This window comes from Lynx rufus, unplaced genomic scaffold (genome assembly GCF_022079265.1).
Source record: "Lynx rufus isolate CCGP_SWC_20201006 ecotype Redwood Valley unplaced genomic scaffold, mLynRuf1.p SCAF_7, whole genome shotgun sequence".
NCBI classification, from domain to species: Eukaryota; Metazoa; Chordata; class Mammalia; order Carnivora; family Felidae; genus Lynx; species Lynx rufus.
This window is the reverse complement of record NW_025814889.1, coordinates 44,443,992-44,464,908: the sequence shown is the minus strand read 5'-3', so window position 1 is coordinate 44,464,908 and position 20,917 is coordinate 44,443,992. Positions and strand designations below refer to the sequence as shown.

Genomic DNA, 20,917 nt, shown 5'->3' with positions numbered 1-20,917 from the left:
AAGAGATTAACCTTGATTATTATTTGCAAACCAAACTCATATTTCACATATATTTATATCTGTGAAGTGAGACATATTCTTTATATTCTCTGTACATAATCCTTATACTCTTCTAGAAAATTTATATGAAAAGTCAAAATGAATTGAATATAGTTGTTAATGGGAACTGTAACTAATTACCAAAGTTGTGTTTCAGAGTACCCAAGTTTGCAATGACATTGAAAATTACACATTAATTTTTCATTTACCTGTTTGTGGTTTGGCTCTGTTCTAACTGATCAAGGCTGGACCTTACTCTGGACTGCATACACGTTCAGCTCAGATCCGTGTATAGATTTCATTTTGAGAAGACCGGGCTGCCTGGTGTATGATTTTATAGCAGAGATAACAGCTAGCAGAAATGTGTCTCTTAGTGCCTGGTCTCTGACGTCATGAGCTCTCACATTCCCACTCACATTACATTGTGAAAACAAGTGATCACATCCTTACATTATATTGTGAAAACAAGTCACATGGGCCAACTTCTCGTGGTTGTCTGTAGAGTATACTCTTTTCAACGTTGTCAGAGGGAAGAAATGTAGATTCACTGAAAATAATATAATCTACCATTATAGCCATAGGAATGTTTCTTTTATTATATTGCTTGATTTAGATAAGTTTGTAAAAGAAAATATGGATAGTTTCTAAAAGATATGTTTGCAAAAGTAAATGATTGGGAAATGGATTAAAAATTTAGTACTTTCTTTTTTTTTTTTTTCCAACGGTTTTTATTTATTTTTTTGGGGGGGACAGAGAGAGACAGAGCATGAACGGGGGAGGGGCAGAGAGAGAGGGAGACACAGAATCGGAAACAGGCTCCAGGCTCCGAGCCATCAGCCCAGAGCCCGACGCGGGGCTCGAACTCACGGACCGCGAGATCGTGACCTGGCTGAAGTCGGACGCTTAACCGACTGCGCCACCCAGGCGCCCCAAAAATTTAGTACTTTCTTAACTTCCCAACTGCGTCTTTTTCTTCTGTGCTGAAAATCCTCATAAAGCAGTTTTCTACAGTGACAGACATAATGGTATAGGTGCTTTCACCACGGTTCTTGATCAACTTACAAATAAGCTATAAGCATAAAGGTGTAAAGTAAGGACATTGGCAGTGAACGCGGTCACTTCATGAAATTTCTGAGTGCACACTTGTAGTCCTGGGGCTCAGTTATGTAATTGCTCTGGCTCAGTTTCCTCTGCTAGAAATTATGGAAGAAATCGTGTCTTATTCAGAGTTACTTGAAGAGTATTTGAACAGTACCTCTTGGCCCATGAGTGTTCACTAGATCTGAGTCTTTGTGGCTTAAGAGCTTGATGCTTTTGTGCCATCACCTGTGACATGATGACCTTAATTGTAACAATATGTAGGAATAAATAAAAATAAACAATATGATGCCTATAGATCCTTGAAATAAAGCCTAAGTCCATTAAGTTCTTCCTGTCTGTGATCTCTTTGTACTGTGCTTTTCCCAATATTCAATAAAGGCCATTTTCCAATAAAACTGATACTCTGTCTTCTTCCTTCCACCCAGTGAAATAGCAGGACATCAGAAATGTAATCTGACAGCCATTTTGACCATATACACCAAAGAAATCTGCATCAAAAAAGGTGAGAAATTCAATACACATTATGTATGGACACTAGAGTAATTTCTTCCATATATGTGTTTCATAGTTTGAAATCAAGTCACAATTACTGTTCTTTCCCTTATCGGCCAAGAACCCCAGTCTCCTCACAAAGTCTGTTATTTGGACGTATGTAAAGACTGTCTCTTTTGGATTTGAAGAATTTGAAGGGGATTTTCAAGCTGTGAAACGATAGCCTGTTTGATTAGTGCATTTGGAGATCCTACAGGGTCCAAGGTGAAGAAGGGATTGAAATGTCCTTTCCCTTCCAATGTTGGAGTATCCCATCCACACGTATGCATCTATTACCATAAAGAATGGAGAAAAATAAGAGATGCTGCTAAATACATTCCAATGTAGAACCCCTCCCAGTTTTCTCCCAAAGCATTTTTTACATTTCTACATACATGCATAAAACAGTGCATAAATTATTACCTATACCCATAAGAAGCCATGGAAATTATTTATGAGCTTGGGTTAGGGGATCCACCAACACCCTGGAGATATATACATATGGAACATAATTAGGGAGATGATCATCAACAATAAATTGAGAGTAGAAAGAGTCACACAGAAGTCAAGGATATCAAATCAAATTGGTATATTTCTCTGTGTCTACCTTGTGAGATTATGCATAGGTATTGTACATATTGGGCTCATTACTCTGGCTCCCATAATGCAGAAAGGACTGAGCTGTGTATCCAGAATCTTTTGTCCCAAATTTACTAATATGAAAATTTTGTGTTCACCTAATTAATGGGTGTAAAGTAGGAGCTAAATCTCTAGGGGCACCTGGGTGGCTCAGTCGGTTTAGTGTCTGACTCCTGATTTTGGCTCAGTTCATTATCTCCTGGTTCATGACACTGAGCCTCACATCACATCAGGCTCTGCACTGACAGCATGGACCCTCATGGGATTCTGTCTCTCCCTCCCTCTGCTTCACCCTCTTTTCTCTCTCTCCCTCTCTCGCCCTCAAAATAAATGAAGTTATTTTAAAAAGAGTCCTTGAAAACTAATTCACCTTGCCATCATATTCCAAAGATATTTTCATATCTAGTTCATCCGTCGTACCTAGGTCACTTGGTTTGCCATAATTAGAAATAGTTAGATACTTGATATCATAAAAAGTAAACTCTAAGTACCCATATTATTTTGAGTCATTTTGCGTGTGGTGTTTTTTATACTGATAGGCATAGATTTCATTAAAGTTAAACACCAAAAATGGGAACCCATGTGTCTACATGTAACAAAGGACAATATAAATTGTTTAATTTAAAACTTAAATGTGTATCAATACAGGAATAATAGATGTAAGTACCCCCAACTTCAGAAGACATTAGTGAATTTTACATGATTTGGCATCTTTGATGAATGCTTTGGATTAATCCTACCTATATATAGAAAGAAGCAGTCAAACAAAACAAGGAGATAGAGAAATATGTTCCAATTAAAAAAAAGAAGATAAAAATCTCAGAAGAAGATGGACATAACACGGAGATAAGCCATCTACCTGATAACCAGTTCAAAGTAATGATCATCCACATGCTCACCACACCCAAGAGAAGGGTAGATGAACACAGTGAGAACCTCAACAAAGAAATGGAAAATTTAACCAAAGAAACAATCAGACCCAAAGAGTACAATGATGGAAATTAAAGACTACATTAGAATGAATCAATAACAGATTAGGTGATGCAGAAGGATCATCTACCTGTAAGACAAGGTAGTAGAAATCATGCAAGCAGAACTACAGCAAGAAAACATTAGTTTTATTTTATTTTATTGTTATTTATTGTTATCTTGGGGAGAGAGAGAGAGCATTTGAAAAGGGAGAGGGACAGGAGAGATTGAGAAAGAGGATCTCAAGCTGGTTCCACACTCAGTGCAGAGCCAGACGTGGGGCTCCTACCCTTGATCCTGGGATCATGACCTGAGCTGAAATCATGAGTTAGAGTCTCAACTGACTGAACTACCCAGGCGTCCTAATTCTACAAAATTTTTCAAGGGAGTTGACACCTCTGCATCTTAAATTAGTCTCAAAACTGAAGACAATGGAAAGTTTCCAAATTCATTCTATATGGACGGCGTTACCCCGAAACCAAAACCAAACAAGGAAATCAAACACACCCAGACACACAAACACACACACACACACACACACACACACACCACAATATACGCAATATCCCTGATCACATGCAACAATCCTCACTCAAGTATTAGCAAACTGAATTCCACAATACAAGAAAAGGTTCAAACACCATGATTGCATGGGTTTATTCCACTTATGCAAGGATGCTTCAAGACCTGCAAATCCATCAACCTGTCACACCACATTAACTGACTGAAACATCAAAATCATGTGGTCGTCTCAATAGATGCACAGAAAGCACTTGACAGAATTAAAAATCCATTTATAGTAAAAACTTCCCAGGGTGTGTAGAGAAGGAATTTCCCTCCATATAATAAAGTTCATATATTGCAAGCCCACAACTAACGTCATTCACAACAGGGAAAAGCCTAAAGCTTTTCCTTTCAGATCAGGATCAAGACCAGGAAGTCCACACTTACCACTTTATTCAACAAAGTACTGGAGGTCCTAGACACAGAGATCTGAAAAGAAAAATCAATCAAAGACATCCATGCTGATAAAGAAAATGCAAAACAGTCACTATTGGCAGATGACTTAATTTTCTAGAAAAAAAAATGAGACACTACACCAAAGAAACCTATTAGAATTAATAGGTGAAATCAGTCAAGTTGCAGGAAACAAACTTAATATATAGAAATCTTTTGGACTTTATACAGTAGTAATAATCTGTGAGAAAGAGAAATCACAACAATCCCATTTGTAATTGCAATTATAAAAATCAATTATTAAAGAATATTTTAACCAAGGAGGGGAAATTCTTACACGCTGAAAATTTAAGCTAATGTTAGAAGAAATGTGAGGATGACACAAATAAATAAATAGGAAGATATATACTGTGCTTATGGAATGTAAGATATAATATTGTGAAAATATCCGAGTTATGCAAAATGACCTATAGATTCAATGCAATCCTTAAGAAATACCAATAGCATTTTCACAGAACTAGAATAAATTACCTGAAAATTTGTATGGAACCACAAGAAACTCTGAATACCCAAAGCAATCATTAGAAAGAGGAACAAAACTGGAAGAAACATTCTCTTATATTTCAAAGTCTACTACAAAGATTTAGCAATCCAAGCAGTATAGAACAAGAGACACATAGATCAAAGGAATGGAGGAAAAAGCCCAGAAATAAATGTGTATCTATGTGATCAATTAAATGTGACAAGAAGGCAAGATGGGGCACAAGGGAAAAGAGAGTCTTCAGTAAATGGTGTTTATAAAACTGGAAAAATATGTGTTAAAGAATCAAACTGGACTACTTGTTTATACCAACCCAAAGGAAACCTAAAATGAATTAAAGAGGTAGGGGTAAGGCCAGCAATAATAACTCCTAAAGAAAGCATAGGCAATAAACTCATGGAGATTGTTCTCATCGGTATTCTTTTGGATCTGTTTTCATAGAGAATGGCAGCAAAATGAAAAATAAACAATATGACAAACCACAAGGCATTTCCCCAGCCAAGGAAACGGTCAATAAAAGAAAAAGGCTACCTACTGAATGGGAGATGATGTTTGCAAATGATGTATCTGACAAGGGGTTAATATCCAAAATATATGAAGAATTCCTCCATCTTAACACAAAAGGAATGCAAACACGTGATTCAAAAATGGAGCAAGGACCTGAATAGGTATTTCCTGAAAGAAGATATGCAGATCGCCAACAGACATGTGAAAGGATGCTCAGTATCACTAATGATCAGGAAAACATAAATCAAAACCACAATGAGATATCACCTCCCACATGTCTGAATCCAAAAAAACATGAAATAACAAATATTGGTGTGCATGTGGAGAAAAGGAAATCTTATGCACTGTTGGTGACAATTTAAATTGGTGTCGTCACAATGGGCAACAGGATGGAGGTTTCTCCAAACATTTTCCTCATTTTTGACACAGTTGATGGATCTAGAGGGTTTTATGCTAAATGAAATGAGTCAGACAGAGAAAGGCAAATACATTTGTTTACCTTATGATGTCAAAGCAAAAAGAAGCAAACAAATAAACAATAAACTCACATGCAGAGAGACCAACTTTGTGATTTCTGTAGAGGAGTGAGGACGAGTGATGGCTGAAAGAAACAAAAGAAAGTAGGTGGTACAAACTTTCCCTTATAAAATAAATAATTCACAGGGATGTAAATTACAGCATGGAGAATAGAGTCTATACCATTGTATTAATTCTGTATGGTGATGGGTGATCACGATGAGTTATCATGATGATTATAGCATAATGTGTATAAATGATGAATCATTATGTCTACACCTGAACTTAATGTGATGTCACATGTCAGCCATACATCTGGGAAAATAAATACATGAAAATGAAAATAGTATTGTCAACCCATTTAGCCAAACACAAAACAAAACAGAACTACAGACCAAAGGAAACATGCACGTGAATATGCCCAAAATTATTACCAAATCAAAACCAACAATGAAAACAAAGGAAAAGAATTCCAGTGATGCAAAGTAGGTAATTTAGATAAAAAGTTTTATTGCTTGGATGTTCATGTTATTTAATTGTCTTTTAAAAGTACTTTTAAAGTAGTTTCTCTGCTCTACACCAATATTTTTAGTGAAATTGTTAAACACTCATTAATTTTCCCCTACAGAGTTTGACTTAGGCTTTGTTTGTTTGTTTGTTTGTTGATAACAAATATTCCTATTTAAATACAGACACCTAGTTACCATTGGGAATGAATAAATAAATAAATAAATAGCATGAATAATTATTTAACATTCAAATCTCTGGAATGGTGCTATTGCTCAATATTATTCAATGTTTTATCTTTCTTACAGGCACTTATTTTTTCCAGCAAAAACTTTAATAACCTATTTACAAATAATACAAATGGAATGTAGGTATGTTAAAAATGAAGGTAGAATTTGAGAAGATCCATTCAGAAATTGATGTCTTTACGGCAGTCGCAAAAAAATTGAAAACGTAGTCATTTTTCACTCTTAGTGTCAAAGATAATTAAACACCCGTCTACGGGTTGATGATTTTAGAATATTTTCAGTGAAATAGAAATGACATAGCAAGGGCATAAGAAAAAGAAACACATAATATCTAGATGTAGCAAATTTGCCTAAAAGTAAAACATAAACTTCTAAGATATTTTACACAAGGCCTAAGTCCTCAGTGTTTGTCATTCAGATGGAAGTAAGTGAACAGCCTGGGTGGTTAAGTCTCTGACCCCAGTATCTCGTGGAACATAAAATTGTCAGAGGCATTTGCTGAGGCACAGACTAAATGCCACACTGCCAGCTCAAAGCCTCTACATTCTGGAGGTGTGTGAGGAGATAAAGTGTCTTCAAAATAGCCCAAGGGCAAGAATTTCCTGTTCAAATTTGAAGTGACACATTGATGAGAAATCTACTTTTTCCACTATTGCTTCACTCTCAGCGCTCACAGGGCCGGCAGGCTGTGAAGACCACAGACACTGTCTGGTTACGAGAGGAACCTGTTTCCCTCTGGACGATGCATGACTGTCTGGCCAACAGAAGGTATGTGTCAACACGGTCCTGCCTTTCTAGTAGTCACCCCAGTGAGTGGGAGATTATAAATGCTGGTGGGATGCACCTGAGGCACAGCTACTATACAATGAAATCACAGAGAACATTGGAATCTGCATTCCAACAATTCAGCGTAACAAACAAGAATGAGTATGAGATACATTAGAGATCTTACAATATTCAATTTCTTGCCTGTGGAGAAGTCATTAAGAACATATGCATATACCTATGCATAGGTTTGCAAATCAATATAATTTAAGGTGAGATCACAGAAGCATCAGGACAAAGAACACATGATTTGGATTTGTCATCAGTTGTCATCAAGAATATATTATATATATTCGACATTGGTCCAGTCTTTAAAAATAAATCCCGAAAATGAGTCCATTATAGCATAAAGGTCAAATGGAATTCCTCATATATTCATTTCAATAAATGAAAGCAGTTTGATTCTTCATAAAACGCGAGGTACCTTGTGTAAACATGCTAATTTAAACTTAACTATAAACAATCCAAAGACTTTTTATAAAATTGAACAAAACTTGGCCAAGAAAGATATTCAATACTGAAAGACGCTCTTGTGCAATGAATTGTTACATGGTGTAAATGCTATGAATCAGTAATGATAAATGGGTACTGTGTTACAAATAATTAAAATTGGGGCTCCTGGGTGGCTCCGTCGGTTGGGCGTGCAAATTCGGCGGGGGTCATGATCTCACTGTGAGTTCGAGCCCTACATCAGACACTGTTCTGACAGCACGGAGCCTGGAGCCTGCTTCAGAATGTGTGTCTTACTCTCTCTAACCCTCCCCACTCACGGTCTGTCTTACTCTCTGTCTCTCTCTCTCAGACGGAAACAAAACAATTTTTTAATAAAAATAATTAAATCACTAACACATTACTGAGAACTTAGACCACTCAGATTGAGTTTAAGTGCTTTATATGCGTTATAGTGTACGTCTTTTAATTCGTATTTTAGATTACTAAACTAGATAGCTAGACATGAAATAAATCTTTTTAATTTTTATTTTTTTTTAATTTTTCATGTTTATTTATTTTGGAGAGACAGAGAGGGACACAGAATGAGCAGGAGAGTGACAGAGAGAGGGAGACACAGATCTCAAGCATGCTCCAGACTATGAGCTGTCAGCACAAGCCCCGCGTGGGGTTCGAACCCACAAACCATGAGATCATGACCTGAGCAAAAGTTGGTCGCTCGACCAACCGCTCAACTGACTGAGCCACCTAGGTGCCCAACGAAATAATTTCTGAAGGTGATACTTTGTACTTGGAGAGACAGGAATAATTCCAGAGATCACTGACTGCATAGCTCCTTGACTGAAGTCTGAAATTACATTTATGTGAGTTTTAGTATAACTATACAACTAGAGTTACCCTAACTGCCTTTGAAATCATAGATCTTTCTAGAAGTTTGTAACAACTGTGTTCTTCCATAAATGATCTACTCTATTATTTATCATTTTATGGTTTCATATCTTTGCCATTAAATCAGTTGTCACTCTGATGTTAAGTCCTCTTGTAAAAAATGCTTTGTTTCTTTTTGTTTTCACTATTGTTCCTGCTCTGGGCAATTTTAGTGTGTCATGTAACATTTTGCAACATATGAAATATTTCTTCTTAAATTTAACAATTCTCAGAACTCCCCAGATGTTCAAAATAAAATATCACTTTGATAGCACTGCAGTCCTTTTTTAGAAACACAATTTCAAACCACAAATAAAAGTCATTTGCAACAGGAAATTCCTCTATGTGCTAAAAATTATATTCTCCCATCTTAGGGGACTTAATTTTTAACCAGTAATGGGTTTTAACATTGTCAAAATTGATACAACACTTTTTTCCTAATACAGTATTTTAATTACTCTGGTTATTCTAATAGTGTTGAAATATGTATGTGGAATCTGACCTTACGTTAAGGAGGACACTATTATTCATGAATTCCTTTCTTCTTCACTAATTTAGTGCTTTACATGTTTTGCAACCAATACTATTCTGCTATTATTGTAAAAATCCACTTATTCTATCATGAAACACTTATTTCAATCTCGACACAAGTTAGTACCAGACTTTCTATTGTTCAACTGCAAAAGAGGAGCCTCCCTCACCCTGCACCCCACCCGGTGTCACTGGACTAGCAATGTCGTCAGCACATGACACACACTCTTGATCAAGACCTTCAGGGCAGTTTCATCCACATTGTAGCTGACGCTACTCAGCTGCAGACATGGACAACCAAGGCGTGACTTATGTGGAATTCCATCATGCTAAGGGCTCAAAAAGACAGCAAGTGCAACCTAAGGGCACGAAAAGTTCCATTTCAGTAACTGAGGAGGAGATAGCCTATGCAGAATTGAATCTTCAAAATGCTTCTCGGGACTGTCAAGGGAATGGCAAGAACTCTCCCTGCAAAGGTAAAAAACATTTAATGCAGACAAGTATGTCTGTTTTAGGATTTGAAGTTGGGGTGTAGGGGTGTAGGGAAAGAGTAGGAAGTGATCTCACATAGTTTTCATTTGTGAGCACCAGAGCTGGAGGTTGGAATATGGTATTGTAATTGAACGCATTGGTATATTCTGAGAGAAGATTCCAATGATAGTGATGGGTTTGAGGTGCAGGTTATTGTATGTGATTCCCTGTGCATTGTGGGTTCTCTTGTTTGTAAATCTCCTAAATGATTGTTTGCGGGCATCCTTTCTCAGTGTTTGCATTTCTCTTCCAACTATTCACCTTCATGTCCAGAGAAGCTCATTGCCGGTATCTTGGGAATCCTCTGCCTCGTCTTGATGTCCACTGTGGTAACAATAGCTGTTATTCCCTGTAAGTACGTGTTTGAATGACTAAAAGGGAATTTTTCACCTTACTGATCATCAGTTCCTCGACATAGTGTGTAACACTTTGAATTTATTATCTCATTTTAATGCATTTTTAATGCATGCTCTAAGTGTGGAATGATTATTTAGAGGTTATCTAAAGTAGAAATAACAGAATACATTTAGGGAGAATTAACATATATTTGGATTTAATAACTCAAAAGCAAGTCACACAAGAGACTTTATGGTGAAATATGCATTAATTCTTGAGATTGCTTAAACCAAATATTGTGAGAGATGGTGAGGTTTGGTTTTTTAAGCTTTTGAATTATTTTCTCTCTCATGTTCATTACTGTATTAAATTTTTCTGGTAAAATAGCACACCCAATTTTAAACTAAGAAATTCAACTTATTATGATTGATTCATTTAATATTATGGTTTTTTTTGAGAATTGCTTTAATGTTCTAGCTACTCAAGGACCAGCACAGAACAAAACATCCCTGGAAACGACATTCCAGAAAGGTACAACATCCCTTGCAAAATTCTGTTATTAGTTTAGTGGCTATTTTACTCTATCTTCAAGTAGGCAAAGATTATACCAGATTCTTTTGGAAAAGTGAATTCAAAAATTGCTTAATGATCACCATACCTGCTGTTAACAATTGCCCCACATTTCCTCCTTCTATAACATGATAAAACATAAATCATTCCATAAAGATGGTTTTGTTCACTGACTCTCATGACATGTAGAGATGGACATTTTTGTGGTCACTTTATTTGGGCACTTAAATTAGGAGATGAAAGCCTAATTCTTCTCTGAGTGTGTGTGTGTTTTGTTTTAACTTTATCAGCTTGTGAGGGTATATGAATATGGTAGGTACACATATGTGTATCCATATACAGTATGTCAATTTTCATTTTGTAATATTCAAAGCTTTTTGGATAATATCTCATATTATCTCTCTCCAGCATGTCTCTGTTGTCATTGTCTGAAAGAGTGGTTTACGTATTCCAACAATTGCTATTACATTAGCACTGAGGGAAAATCATGGAAGGAGAGTTTGACGTCCTGTGCTTCTAAGAATTCTAACCTGCTCTACTATGATGATGAAGAGGACAAGGTAAGTTTTCAAATGTTTCCAGATTCTATTAAAAGCTTGTCATTAAATGGGGCTCCTGAGTGGTTCAGTGGATTAAGCCTCCGACTTTGGCTCAGGTCATGATCTCAAGTTTTGTGAGTTTGAGCCCCACAGCGGGTACTGTGCTGACAGCTCAGAGCCTGGAGTCTGCTTCAGATTCTGTGTCTCCTTCTCTCTCCGCTTCTCTCCTGCTCATGCTCTCTCTCTGTGTCTCAAAAATAAATAAATGTTAAAAAAAGAAAAAGAAAAATTTTGCAATTAATATTATGCTTGTAGAATTCACCCATAGTTTTATATGTATTTGTAGTTTATTTCTTTTAAAGTGTTTAATATTCCATGGTTTGACTCTATGACACATTATTTATAGTTTTATACCTTGAATGTACATTTGATAATTTCCAGTTCTTGCTTTTCATAGGAACCTGTGTTCTAGAAATGCTCTTTTGTCTGAAATTAACTTTACTATTGAATTTTACAACACATCAAGGAAACTAGACATACGATCGTGCACATTGATTACAATAGACTTAGAATCACACAATTCTAAATTACATCATGAGACTGAAGTTTAGAGCCTTTATCAGGCCTGCCCATTTTCCTTTTATGAAATATCTCTGCTTCTTTTGGGGCTGTATATCAATGGAATCATTCAGGGTGCACTTTTATGTGTGTCTCCCTTCTCTCCCAGGTGCTACTTGTAATCCATCTATATTAACACACTTGTCTACAGTTTGTGAATATTCACTGCTCTCATATGAATATGAGATTTTAAAAACCATTCTCAGAAATTTTGTTCCTTTTTTGTAAGTGGGTATTATGAATAATTATGTTAGGAAAAGTCTTTTCTATGTCTTCCTCCACATATATTGACAATCATTTATTGCACATAGCCACATATTATATATTTATGTAAAATAAATGTATGGTTTTCGTAATAAACTAATAATGTGTAAATGTAACATTATTGTATTCATGTATAATTATACTACACTTCTCTGTAAGCATTAGTAGGAAATTGCACATAGTTATGTGCATATTTCACTACACTAAATTATCCCTACATTTTTCTATTTTATGGTGTAAAATACATTGTACCAAATAGGCCTTTGATCCGAAACTCAGCAGTCTCAGGAAAATTAATTAAAGGTTCTGATGGTTAGAAACACTACCATTTTCCTGGGTTGTAAATCTCAAGGCTATTCTCTTTGGTGAGAATGAGAAGTGCTGGGTTGTGTCTCTTGCCCATTTCTCCAGGACGGTGTCTTCTTTTCACTTCTCAGAAGTCTTTGTCATATTTTAGACCTGAACTCTTTTTTGAACTTTTAAGATGCAAATACCTGCATCTGCATTTTCACTCTCCTATTGGAGTCTTTTAATGATCAGAATTTTTATGTTACCATGGTCCTACTTAGCGTTTTGTACATTACAATGAGTATTATTGGACCTATTTCAGAAGTTAGCCAAAGTACATGAATAGAATTTCCTATATTATTTTCCTATATTTACATTTTTCTTTATTTCTTTATTTTTTAACTTTCCATTATGATTTATGATCCAATTAGAATTTATTTTTTGTGATGCTTTATGTCTGAGGCTGTGAGATAAGAGTGAAAGTTGTATATTTCTACATCATTACCTCATTGACGGAGCATCATTTATAGCAAAGTAGGTCTTTTATTCATCAGTAACTTTATATACATAAAGATATGTATATATATATATATATATATATATATATATATATATACACACATACATGTGCTCTAATCTCCTTGGTATAAGTAATATAGATATTATATATCTTTATATAGATGATTGTATATTCATAGAGCACAGTCTACACAGTCTATCACAGCCCACAGCAGTTCGAGTAAAATGTAGAGACTTACTTGCCTTTATGGTCCATTACCGTGTCCCATTTATACTACAAGTGGCCTAAATAGTTCTCTGCTTACATGGAGAATCACATGCATGTTATAACTTTGCTTCAACTGACACTTTTGCTTCAAATATCTAACAATTTCAAAAACACAGGAGGTGAAGGAAAGTCCATTAGACCTGATAAGAATTTTATTCTTACGTGTGTCCTCTCTTTCTTCCTTATGTTCCAAAATGCCTTCTTTTACTATGTATTCTCTCTAGCAGTTCTTTCAGAGTGGGTCTGGTCGTCATACATTTTCTTAGTGTTCCTTGATCGGAGAATGTCTTGATTTCTCTTGCATGCCTGTTGATTCTTTTGGTGGGTAGTCCATGGTTTTTTAATAGAATCACCCAGTTAGTGTCTAAAACTTTTCTGTTTATCAAGCATGCCTTTTTTTTTCTGTTATTTTGACCAGAGAGAAAAAATATTTTGGAGACTTGGGTGTGTACCTGTTGATGTCTGTGGTTTGCTAGGCTCTCTGACACCGTCTATGTGAGGTAGAGGGAAATTCCGGGGAGCTCACCTCCATGCCATTCCTCGGGTCTCCAGGGCTCGGATCTGTCAGCTTTCTCATTAGCTTTCTGAACCTTATGTCATCTTATGTATAATGTTCAGGGATTGTAGCTGTATTGGTGGGAGGACTAAGGAAAAGACTATCCACTCTATCTTTCCAGAACAGAAAGTCTGGTGTGGGGTGGCTTTCATTTGAATGCTCCTAAGATTAATAGTGTTGGACCTATTTTTCTGTACTCATTTGCCGTCTATAGATGGTGTTTGGTGACATATCTATTGACATATTTTGCTAATAGTTTTACTTTTTTTTTTCATTGTATTTGGAGCATTCTTTATGTACCCTGGTGGCAAGTCTTTTATTAGACATATGGTTTGTAAATGTTTCTTCACAAGTTTATGACTGTCTTTTTTCTTCCAAGAGCAGATATTATCTGGATGAACTACACTTCATCAATTTCTTCTTCTATGGATCGTGCTTTTGGTACTCTATCAAATCTCTGGCCAACTGTAGGTCATGCATTTTTTTTATAAAATATTTGAACGTTTTTATGTGTGATCAATTTTGGGCACTTTAATGTAGTATAAAGCATAGAATCATTAATCATATTTGATACTCCATTGTTTCCAGAAAATTTGTTGAGAAGACTATACTTTCTCCACTGAATGACTCTGCATTTTTGTGCAATTCTGCATTTCATATTGCGTGGGTACAGATTTTGCCCTTTCTCATCTGTTTAATTAATGACCTTATGTATTTTTATGTCTGTTTTGTAATTGAAAGATCATCTTTTTTATTTTAAAAGTTTATTAATTTATTTTGAGAGAGTGAGAATGCCAGCAGAGGGAGGGGCGGAGAGAGAGAGAGAGAGAGGCAGAGAATCCCAAGCAGGGGTCCATGGTGTCAGCACAGAGCCTGACCTGGGGCTCCATCTCAGGAACCATGAGCAGTAATCAAGACTCAGAGGCACAAATGACTGATCTACCCAGGTGCCCATAAAATTGTCCTTTTTTAAATGGTGAATTTATTCAAGTTCATTTTCAGAGTCATGCTACCTATTCAGGATCTTTGCATGGATGTTTCCTATTCATTTCTATCTTTCTGAAGGCTTCATTCAATGTTTATTTTTTATTTACTTATTTTGTGTGAGAGAGAAAGTGCATGGGAGAGGGACAGAGAGAGAGAGACAGAAACAGAGAGAGAGAGAGAGAGACAGAGAGACAGAGAGACAGAGAGATGGAGATAGAAAAACTTCCAAGCAGGTTCCTCCCTGTCAGTGCAGAACCCAATGCGGAGCTCAAACTCACAAACCCTGACATCATGACCTGAGCCCAAATCAAGAGTTGGACACTCAACCAAAGGAACCTCCCAGGCACTGCCTTTATAAAGGTTTTTTAAAAATAAAAATAAAAATAAGTATTTGTTTTATCATTTACTGTCTTTATCACAGAAATCACATCAATTGATCTTCTTTGCTAATGTGATAAATGTGATAATGTGAGAATGTGATAAATCCCTCAGTGGGTGGTTCACTTGCTACAACTGATAAACCTGTACTGACACATCTTTATCACCCAAAGTCCATTGTTTACTCTCAGGTTTACTCGTGATGTTGTGCATTGTAAAAGTTTGCAAAAATATATAAGGACACATATGGAGTTATACAGAATAGTTTCCCGTCCTTCAAAATCCTCTGTCCTTCACCTATCCATGCTTTTTCCCCCCTAAACCCTGTCAACCCCTGATCTATTTACTGTCTCCATGATTTTGTTTTTTCCAGATGGTCATATGGTGGGAATCATACAGTCTCACATCTTACATTGCATTTCGCTAGATCATGCATCTTAACCAACGTAAGCACACATGTCAGGAGTGTTAACTATCACATTGTTGCCCAAAAGATATCTAGAAATTTCACCTTGTAAAACTGGAACTCAACTCACTGAGCAATAATTCACCTTCTCCTCTTTCCCCTCAACCCTGAGCAATCACTCTTCTACTTGCTTTGTCTTTCACTTTTACTACTTTGGATACTTCATATAAGTGGAATCATAGAGTTTTATTTTTTTATTTCCTATGTATGACTGGCTTATTTCAATTAGCATAATGTCCTGGAGCTTCATCCATATTGTAGTAGGTGATAGGATTTCCTTCCTTTTTACAGCTGAATAATACTACAGTGTTATGTGTATATTACGCTTTCTTTCCATTTATCCATCAGTGGATATTTGGGCTGCTTCTATCACGTGGCTTTTATGAATAATGCTGCAGTGAGCATGGAGATATATATATATATATATATATATATATATATATATATATATATAATCTTTGATATCTTGCTTTCAATGCTTTTAGATAGTTTCCTATATGTGGGATTGCTGATTCATGTGGTAATTTTATTTTCGATTTCTTGAGGAAGCTCCACACATGTCTTCATAACGGCTGACCGATTTACATTCCCAGCAACCGTGTGTGGGTCTCCTCCTTTTCGACCTCCTCACTGACACATTTTTAAGAAATGTTTATTGGGGCGCCTGGGTGGCGCAGTCGGTTAAGCGTCCGACTTCAGCCAGGTCACGATCTCGCGGTCTGTGAGTTCGAGCCCCGCGTCAGGCTCTGGGCTGATGGCTCGGAGCCTGGAGCCTGTTTCCGATTCTGTGTCTCCCTCTCTCTCTGCCCCTCCCCCGTTCATGCTCTGTCTCTCTCTGTCCCAAAAATAAATAAACGTTGAAAAAAAAATTTTTTAAAAAAAAAGAAATGTTTATTTACTTATTTTGAGAGAGTGAGAGAGAGAGAGAGAGAGAGAGAGCAAGAAGGGGAGGTGTCGAAGGAGGGAGAGAGAGAGCATCTGAAACCAGATCTACGCCATCAACACAAAGCCCCAGGCGGGGCTAAACCCACAAACTGGGACATCATGACCTGAACCAAAACCAAGATTCGGATGTTAACCAACTGAGCCACCCAAGTGCCCCGACACGTGTGTGTGTGTGTGTGTGTGTGTGTGTGTGTGTGTGTGTTGCATCCATCGTAATGAGTATAAGGTGATAACTCATCGTGAATTTGATTTGCATTTCTCTGCTCATTAGCGATATTGAGCATCTTTTCATACGATTTTCACCATCTGTATATATTCTTTGCAAATTTGTGTATTTCATTTCTTTGCCCATTTTTTCATTGTCTCTTTTGCTGTTTGCTGTAGTCGTCACTGACTTGTAGATTCCTTGTATATTTTAGATATGATTCCCTTGTTTGATATATGATTTGCAAGTGTTTTTCCCACTCTGTATTGTCTTTGCTGATCATGCCTTTTAATGCACAGAATTGTTTCAGGTTGACATTGCCCAGTTGTGTACAATGGACTTTTCCTTTGTGCTCTGTGGTTTTAGTGGCCTAGCCAAGAAATCATTGCCAAGTACAATGCTGTTTAATATCCCCCCTTCTTTCTTTGAGGAACTTTATAGTTTTACATCTTACATTTATGTCTTTAGTTCATTTGGAGTTAATTTTAGTATACGGTGTAAATGTAAACATCCAACTTCATTCTTCTGCATGTGGGTCGTCAGTTTCCAAACACCCTTTGTAAAAGATCCATTGTTTCCCTATTGAATGGTCCTGGCACCTTTATCAAACCTGATTAGACTGAATACACATGGGTTTGTGTCTGGATATTTTTAAGGGATTGTTTCTTTGGGGGATTTAGGGTCTGTGTCTTTCTGTTCCTTCATCTTGCTGCTGGTATCCCGTTCCAGTCGGAACTAGTGTGCAGGGCAGAGATATGGATTCTGTGGTATATAATGTGGCGTAAGGCTGATGGAGGTGGAAGACGTGTGAGCCATCCCTGATTTTCACACTGACTTGAGTCACTTCACAATCCACTCTCTTCCCTCAAGAGTATTTCTTTGTATTTGCCACTGTTCTTTGGTCTTTTCATTATGATGTCATGAGACATGGATTTGTATGTGCTCATTCTGTTAGCAGTTTGCTATGTCTCCGGTGTCTAAAATATTTTAAATGATGTTAGTAAGCTGTTCATTCGTCGTGCCTTAAGATTGTTGTCCTATTTTATTTTCTACCTCTGTTGTACTTCTCATATTCTACTTAGACCTAAGTTGGCTTTCTGGATACTGTTTTGAAAGACTCTGAATTCTGTAAATTCGTATATAAAGTTCTCTTTTTTCTGTCTCATCCTAAGATATGAATAGATTTTGTTACTCCTGCAATTTCATCAGTTCTTTTCTACCGCATCCCAAATTTTCTGCAGAGAAAATTTAGTGAGTTTTCCATTTCAGGTATGTATTTGTTCACTCAGATTCTCTGTGATTTCTTCATATAGTTTTATTTCTTATTGATATTGCCTACTTGCTAAATTACTGCCATCACATGTTCCTGTAATTATTTCAACTAAGTTTTCTGTATAGTTTACATATCTTTATAAGTAGGACTTTTCAATGCTTTTTTCTAATATGTGCAACAATTACCCCATTAGAAGGTCTATTGACATATGCTTTCCTTTTGTTGGAAGATATTTTCCAATTTCTCTTCACATTTTTTGACTTTTTATGGAGACATTTTTAAAAATACAGTTTATTAAATATGCATTCTCTTTCATTTCTCCTAGATTTACTCTGTTTTTTTGTTGTAAAAACTTTATGGCATCATCTTCTCCACTGAAGTCTCTTTGCTGATAGTTTTCTTCAATTTTTCCATGTTCTTATTGCTTACGTTTATGACCTTGTGACTTTGAAGCCTTGGTGTTAATTACTAGCTTTTTGTTTTTGTTTTTGTTGTTTTTTTTGTTTTGTTTTGTTTTTTTAAGAAAGGATGTGTTCAAACTCTGCAGGTCACTACGGCTTCCACCTTCTGCAGTGTGACCTCAGTGCCTGTGTGTGAATGCGGGAGGGGACTGTTCAGACCTTTACTCTCAGTTCCCAAGTCTCCTTGTGCTCTTACTTTCTCCTGGGTTCCTCTTGGTCTCCTCTCCATGTGTGTCTATTTTTTCCATAAGCTAAGAGTGTTAGAGAGAGCCAATGTCAACTCTTCCATTATATTCTCACATCCAGTATCTTTCCATTATATTTATGGGGGTCACAGTGCTTGACACAAACACCTCAACCTCTGACCAGCACAAGTATGGGTTTTCTTCATCATTACTGAGCAATATCAGCACTTGGAGCTGAAATTCAATGGGTACCCGTCCCCATCCCCAGCGCTGATCAGGTGTCCCCCTGTGGCACCAGCACCCTTGCTCTTTGCAGTTTCTCCCAGTTGTAACATTTCAGTCTTCTTATCACTGAGCCAGGGGTGGGCAGGTGGGGAGACACGGGACCATCCAGGGCAAGAAGATGACAAATGTGCTTCTGACTTGAGTCTCCAGGATTTTTTCCAATGTACGTATTTCATTAGTTATTACCTGTAATCCATTTTCTAAACTCTGAAATTGTTTTCACGGTCAGTTTGTCCTCTTCACTTAGTCCTACTAAGTTAATTTTATACTTTTGTGTCCACTGTGTGACATTATATTATAATTTCAAAGTGTCTACAAAGGAAGAAAGGATGAACTTTTATGTGTTATTACAGAATTCAAATGAGTATAAGAGCTTGTATTTGACTCCCAATAAATTTTATTTTCTCATAGTTTTTGTTGAATTTACTCCGTGCTAGTACATGGATTAGAGGCTCCCAGAGAAGCCATCATAGTTCATCTGTGCAGCCAAAAGCCTTAACTTTTTCTTCCGAAGTGTAAGTCCCATGACAAATTTTTATTTTATGCCTCACAAGAACTGTACTTAGAAACAAAAAGAGCAATGTGTGAACAATCGGATAAACACAGTAGTTGAAGGTTTTCCAGAGAAAAATGGTATGGGAAATCTTGAGATGGAGATATATAAGTGTGAGTCAAAATGGATGGTTTATTCATCAAAATAGTACGGTACATAGTAAGAGATGTAAGTAATCTTATGGTAAGATTAATGGGATATAATTCTCTGTATTTCAGGTTGTCAGTATCTTCAGAGATTGACAAGAATTGTCAATATATCGATTTTCGTACAAAAAAAATTTATTTTGCACCGTGCTCATTAAGAAGACGATATGTTTGTAAGCACCAGGCATTTTAGTTACCTCATTTTGGTAGAATGCTGTTTCACCATTGATAAGGAATCCATCACTCATTACTTCAACAGCCATACAATTGTTTTCGTTGCACATTAGAAGATAATGTTTTTTAGTGTAATGTTAGACTCACAACAAAACTAAGAGGAAGTTCCAGAGAACCCTCTATTGCCCCTGTCTGCACACATGCATGGGTCTTCCATTATCACCATCATTCACTAGAACGTTTCATTTTTAATCAAGGATGAATCCGTATCAATGCATATATACCACCCAAGGTCCAACGTGTACCTGAGGCTTCATTCTTTGTGGTATAGAACTGTTTCTCAAATTTAATTATATTAATGTAAAAAATATACACTGAGGTATATATTATTTGTTTCTTACGCTTTTGCTATTTAGTAACATTAATTATATATATATGTATATATATATATATATATATATTACAAATCAAAATATTATTGTAAAAATTCTCAACAAAGTGAATAATTCCATTTGTATTTCCAAGTAATTAATTTGTCCTAACCCTTAAAGGACCTCAAATGAGGATTGAACCACCCAGGGTGACGAGGTTATCAGTCAGAAATGAATCAGGAGACAGAAACAAGGGGACACTTGAAGTAAACATTTATCTACTTATAAGAGAAAGCTTACTAAAAGGAAAGGATACTCGTTAAAGAAAATTACAAAGAATATGCTAGAATTAAAGGACAGATCACTGAAGCCAGATCTACTCTCTGAAGATGGGATTCAGATGTCATTGAAGATGATGTGGCTACACACAGCTTCACGGCTGACAGGCTCACTGGATTGGCCTGGGACTGATCAGCTCCACACTCCACGGGCTGAACTTGGTGAGGAAGGATCTCAGGCTGTGACTGGCAAACAGGAAGAGCTCCCTGTCAGAGCGCTAGGAGGAAAGACCAGAAGACAGGAAACTGACACATTGCCTTCAAGAACTTGCTGTGGGACGAATACCCGTGACTTCCTGCAAGACTGCAACTGGCAACCAAGCCATGGCGGCCAAAGGAGAGAAAACACCATGAAGCCAGGAAGAAGAGCCCT

At 36.7% G+C, this 20,917-nt stretch overlaps 1 protein-coding gene across 1 annotated transcript; it reads left to right on the top strand.

Moving 5' to 3' along the window:
• Nucleotides 1-9,577: 9,577 nt before the first annotated feature.
• Nucleotides 9,578-20,208, top strand: LOC124502055 (NKG2-A/NKG2-B type II integral membrane protein-like). Its single transcript, XM_047066491.1, has 6 exons — nucleotides 9,578-9,764; nucleotides 10,093-10,170; nucleotides 10,633-10,686; nucleotides 11,134-11,285; nucleotides 19,374-19,477; nucleotides 19,734-20,208. The coding sequence occupies exons 1-6, from the start codon at nucleotides 9,578-9,580 to the stop codon at nucleotides 19,852-19,854; spliced, it is 696 nt and encodes a 231-aa protein (XP_046922447.1). The 3' UTR covers nucleotides 19,855-20,208.
• The last annotated feature ends 709 nt before the right edge of the window (nucleotides 20,209-20,917 follow it).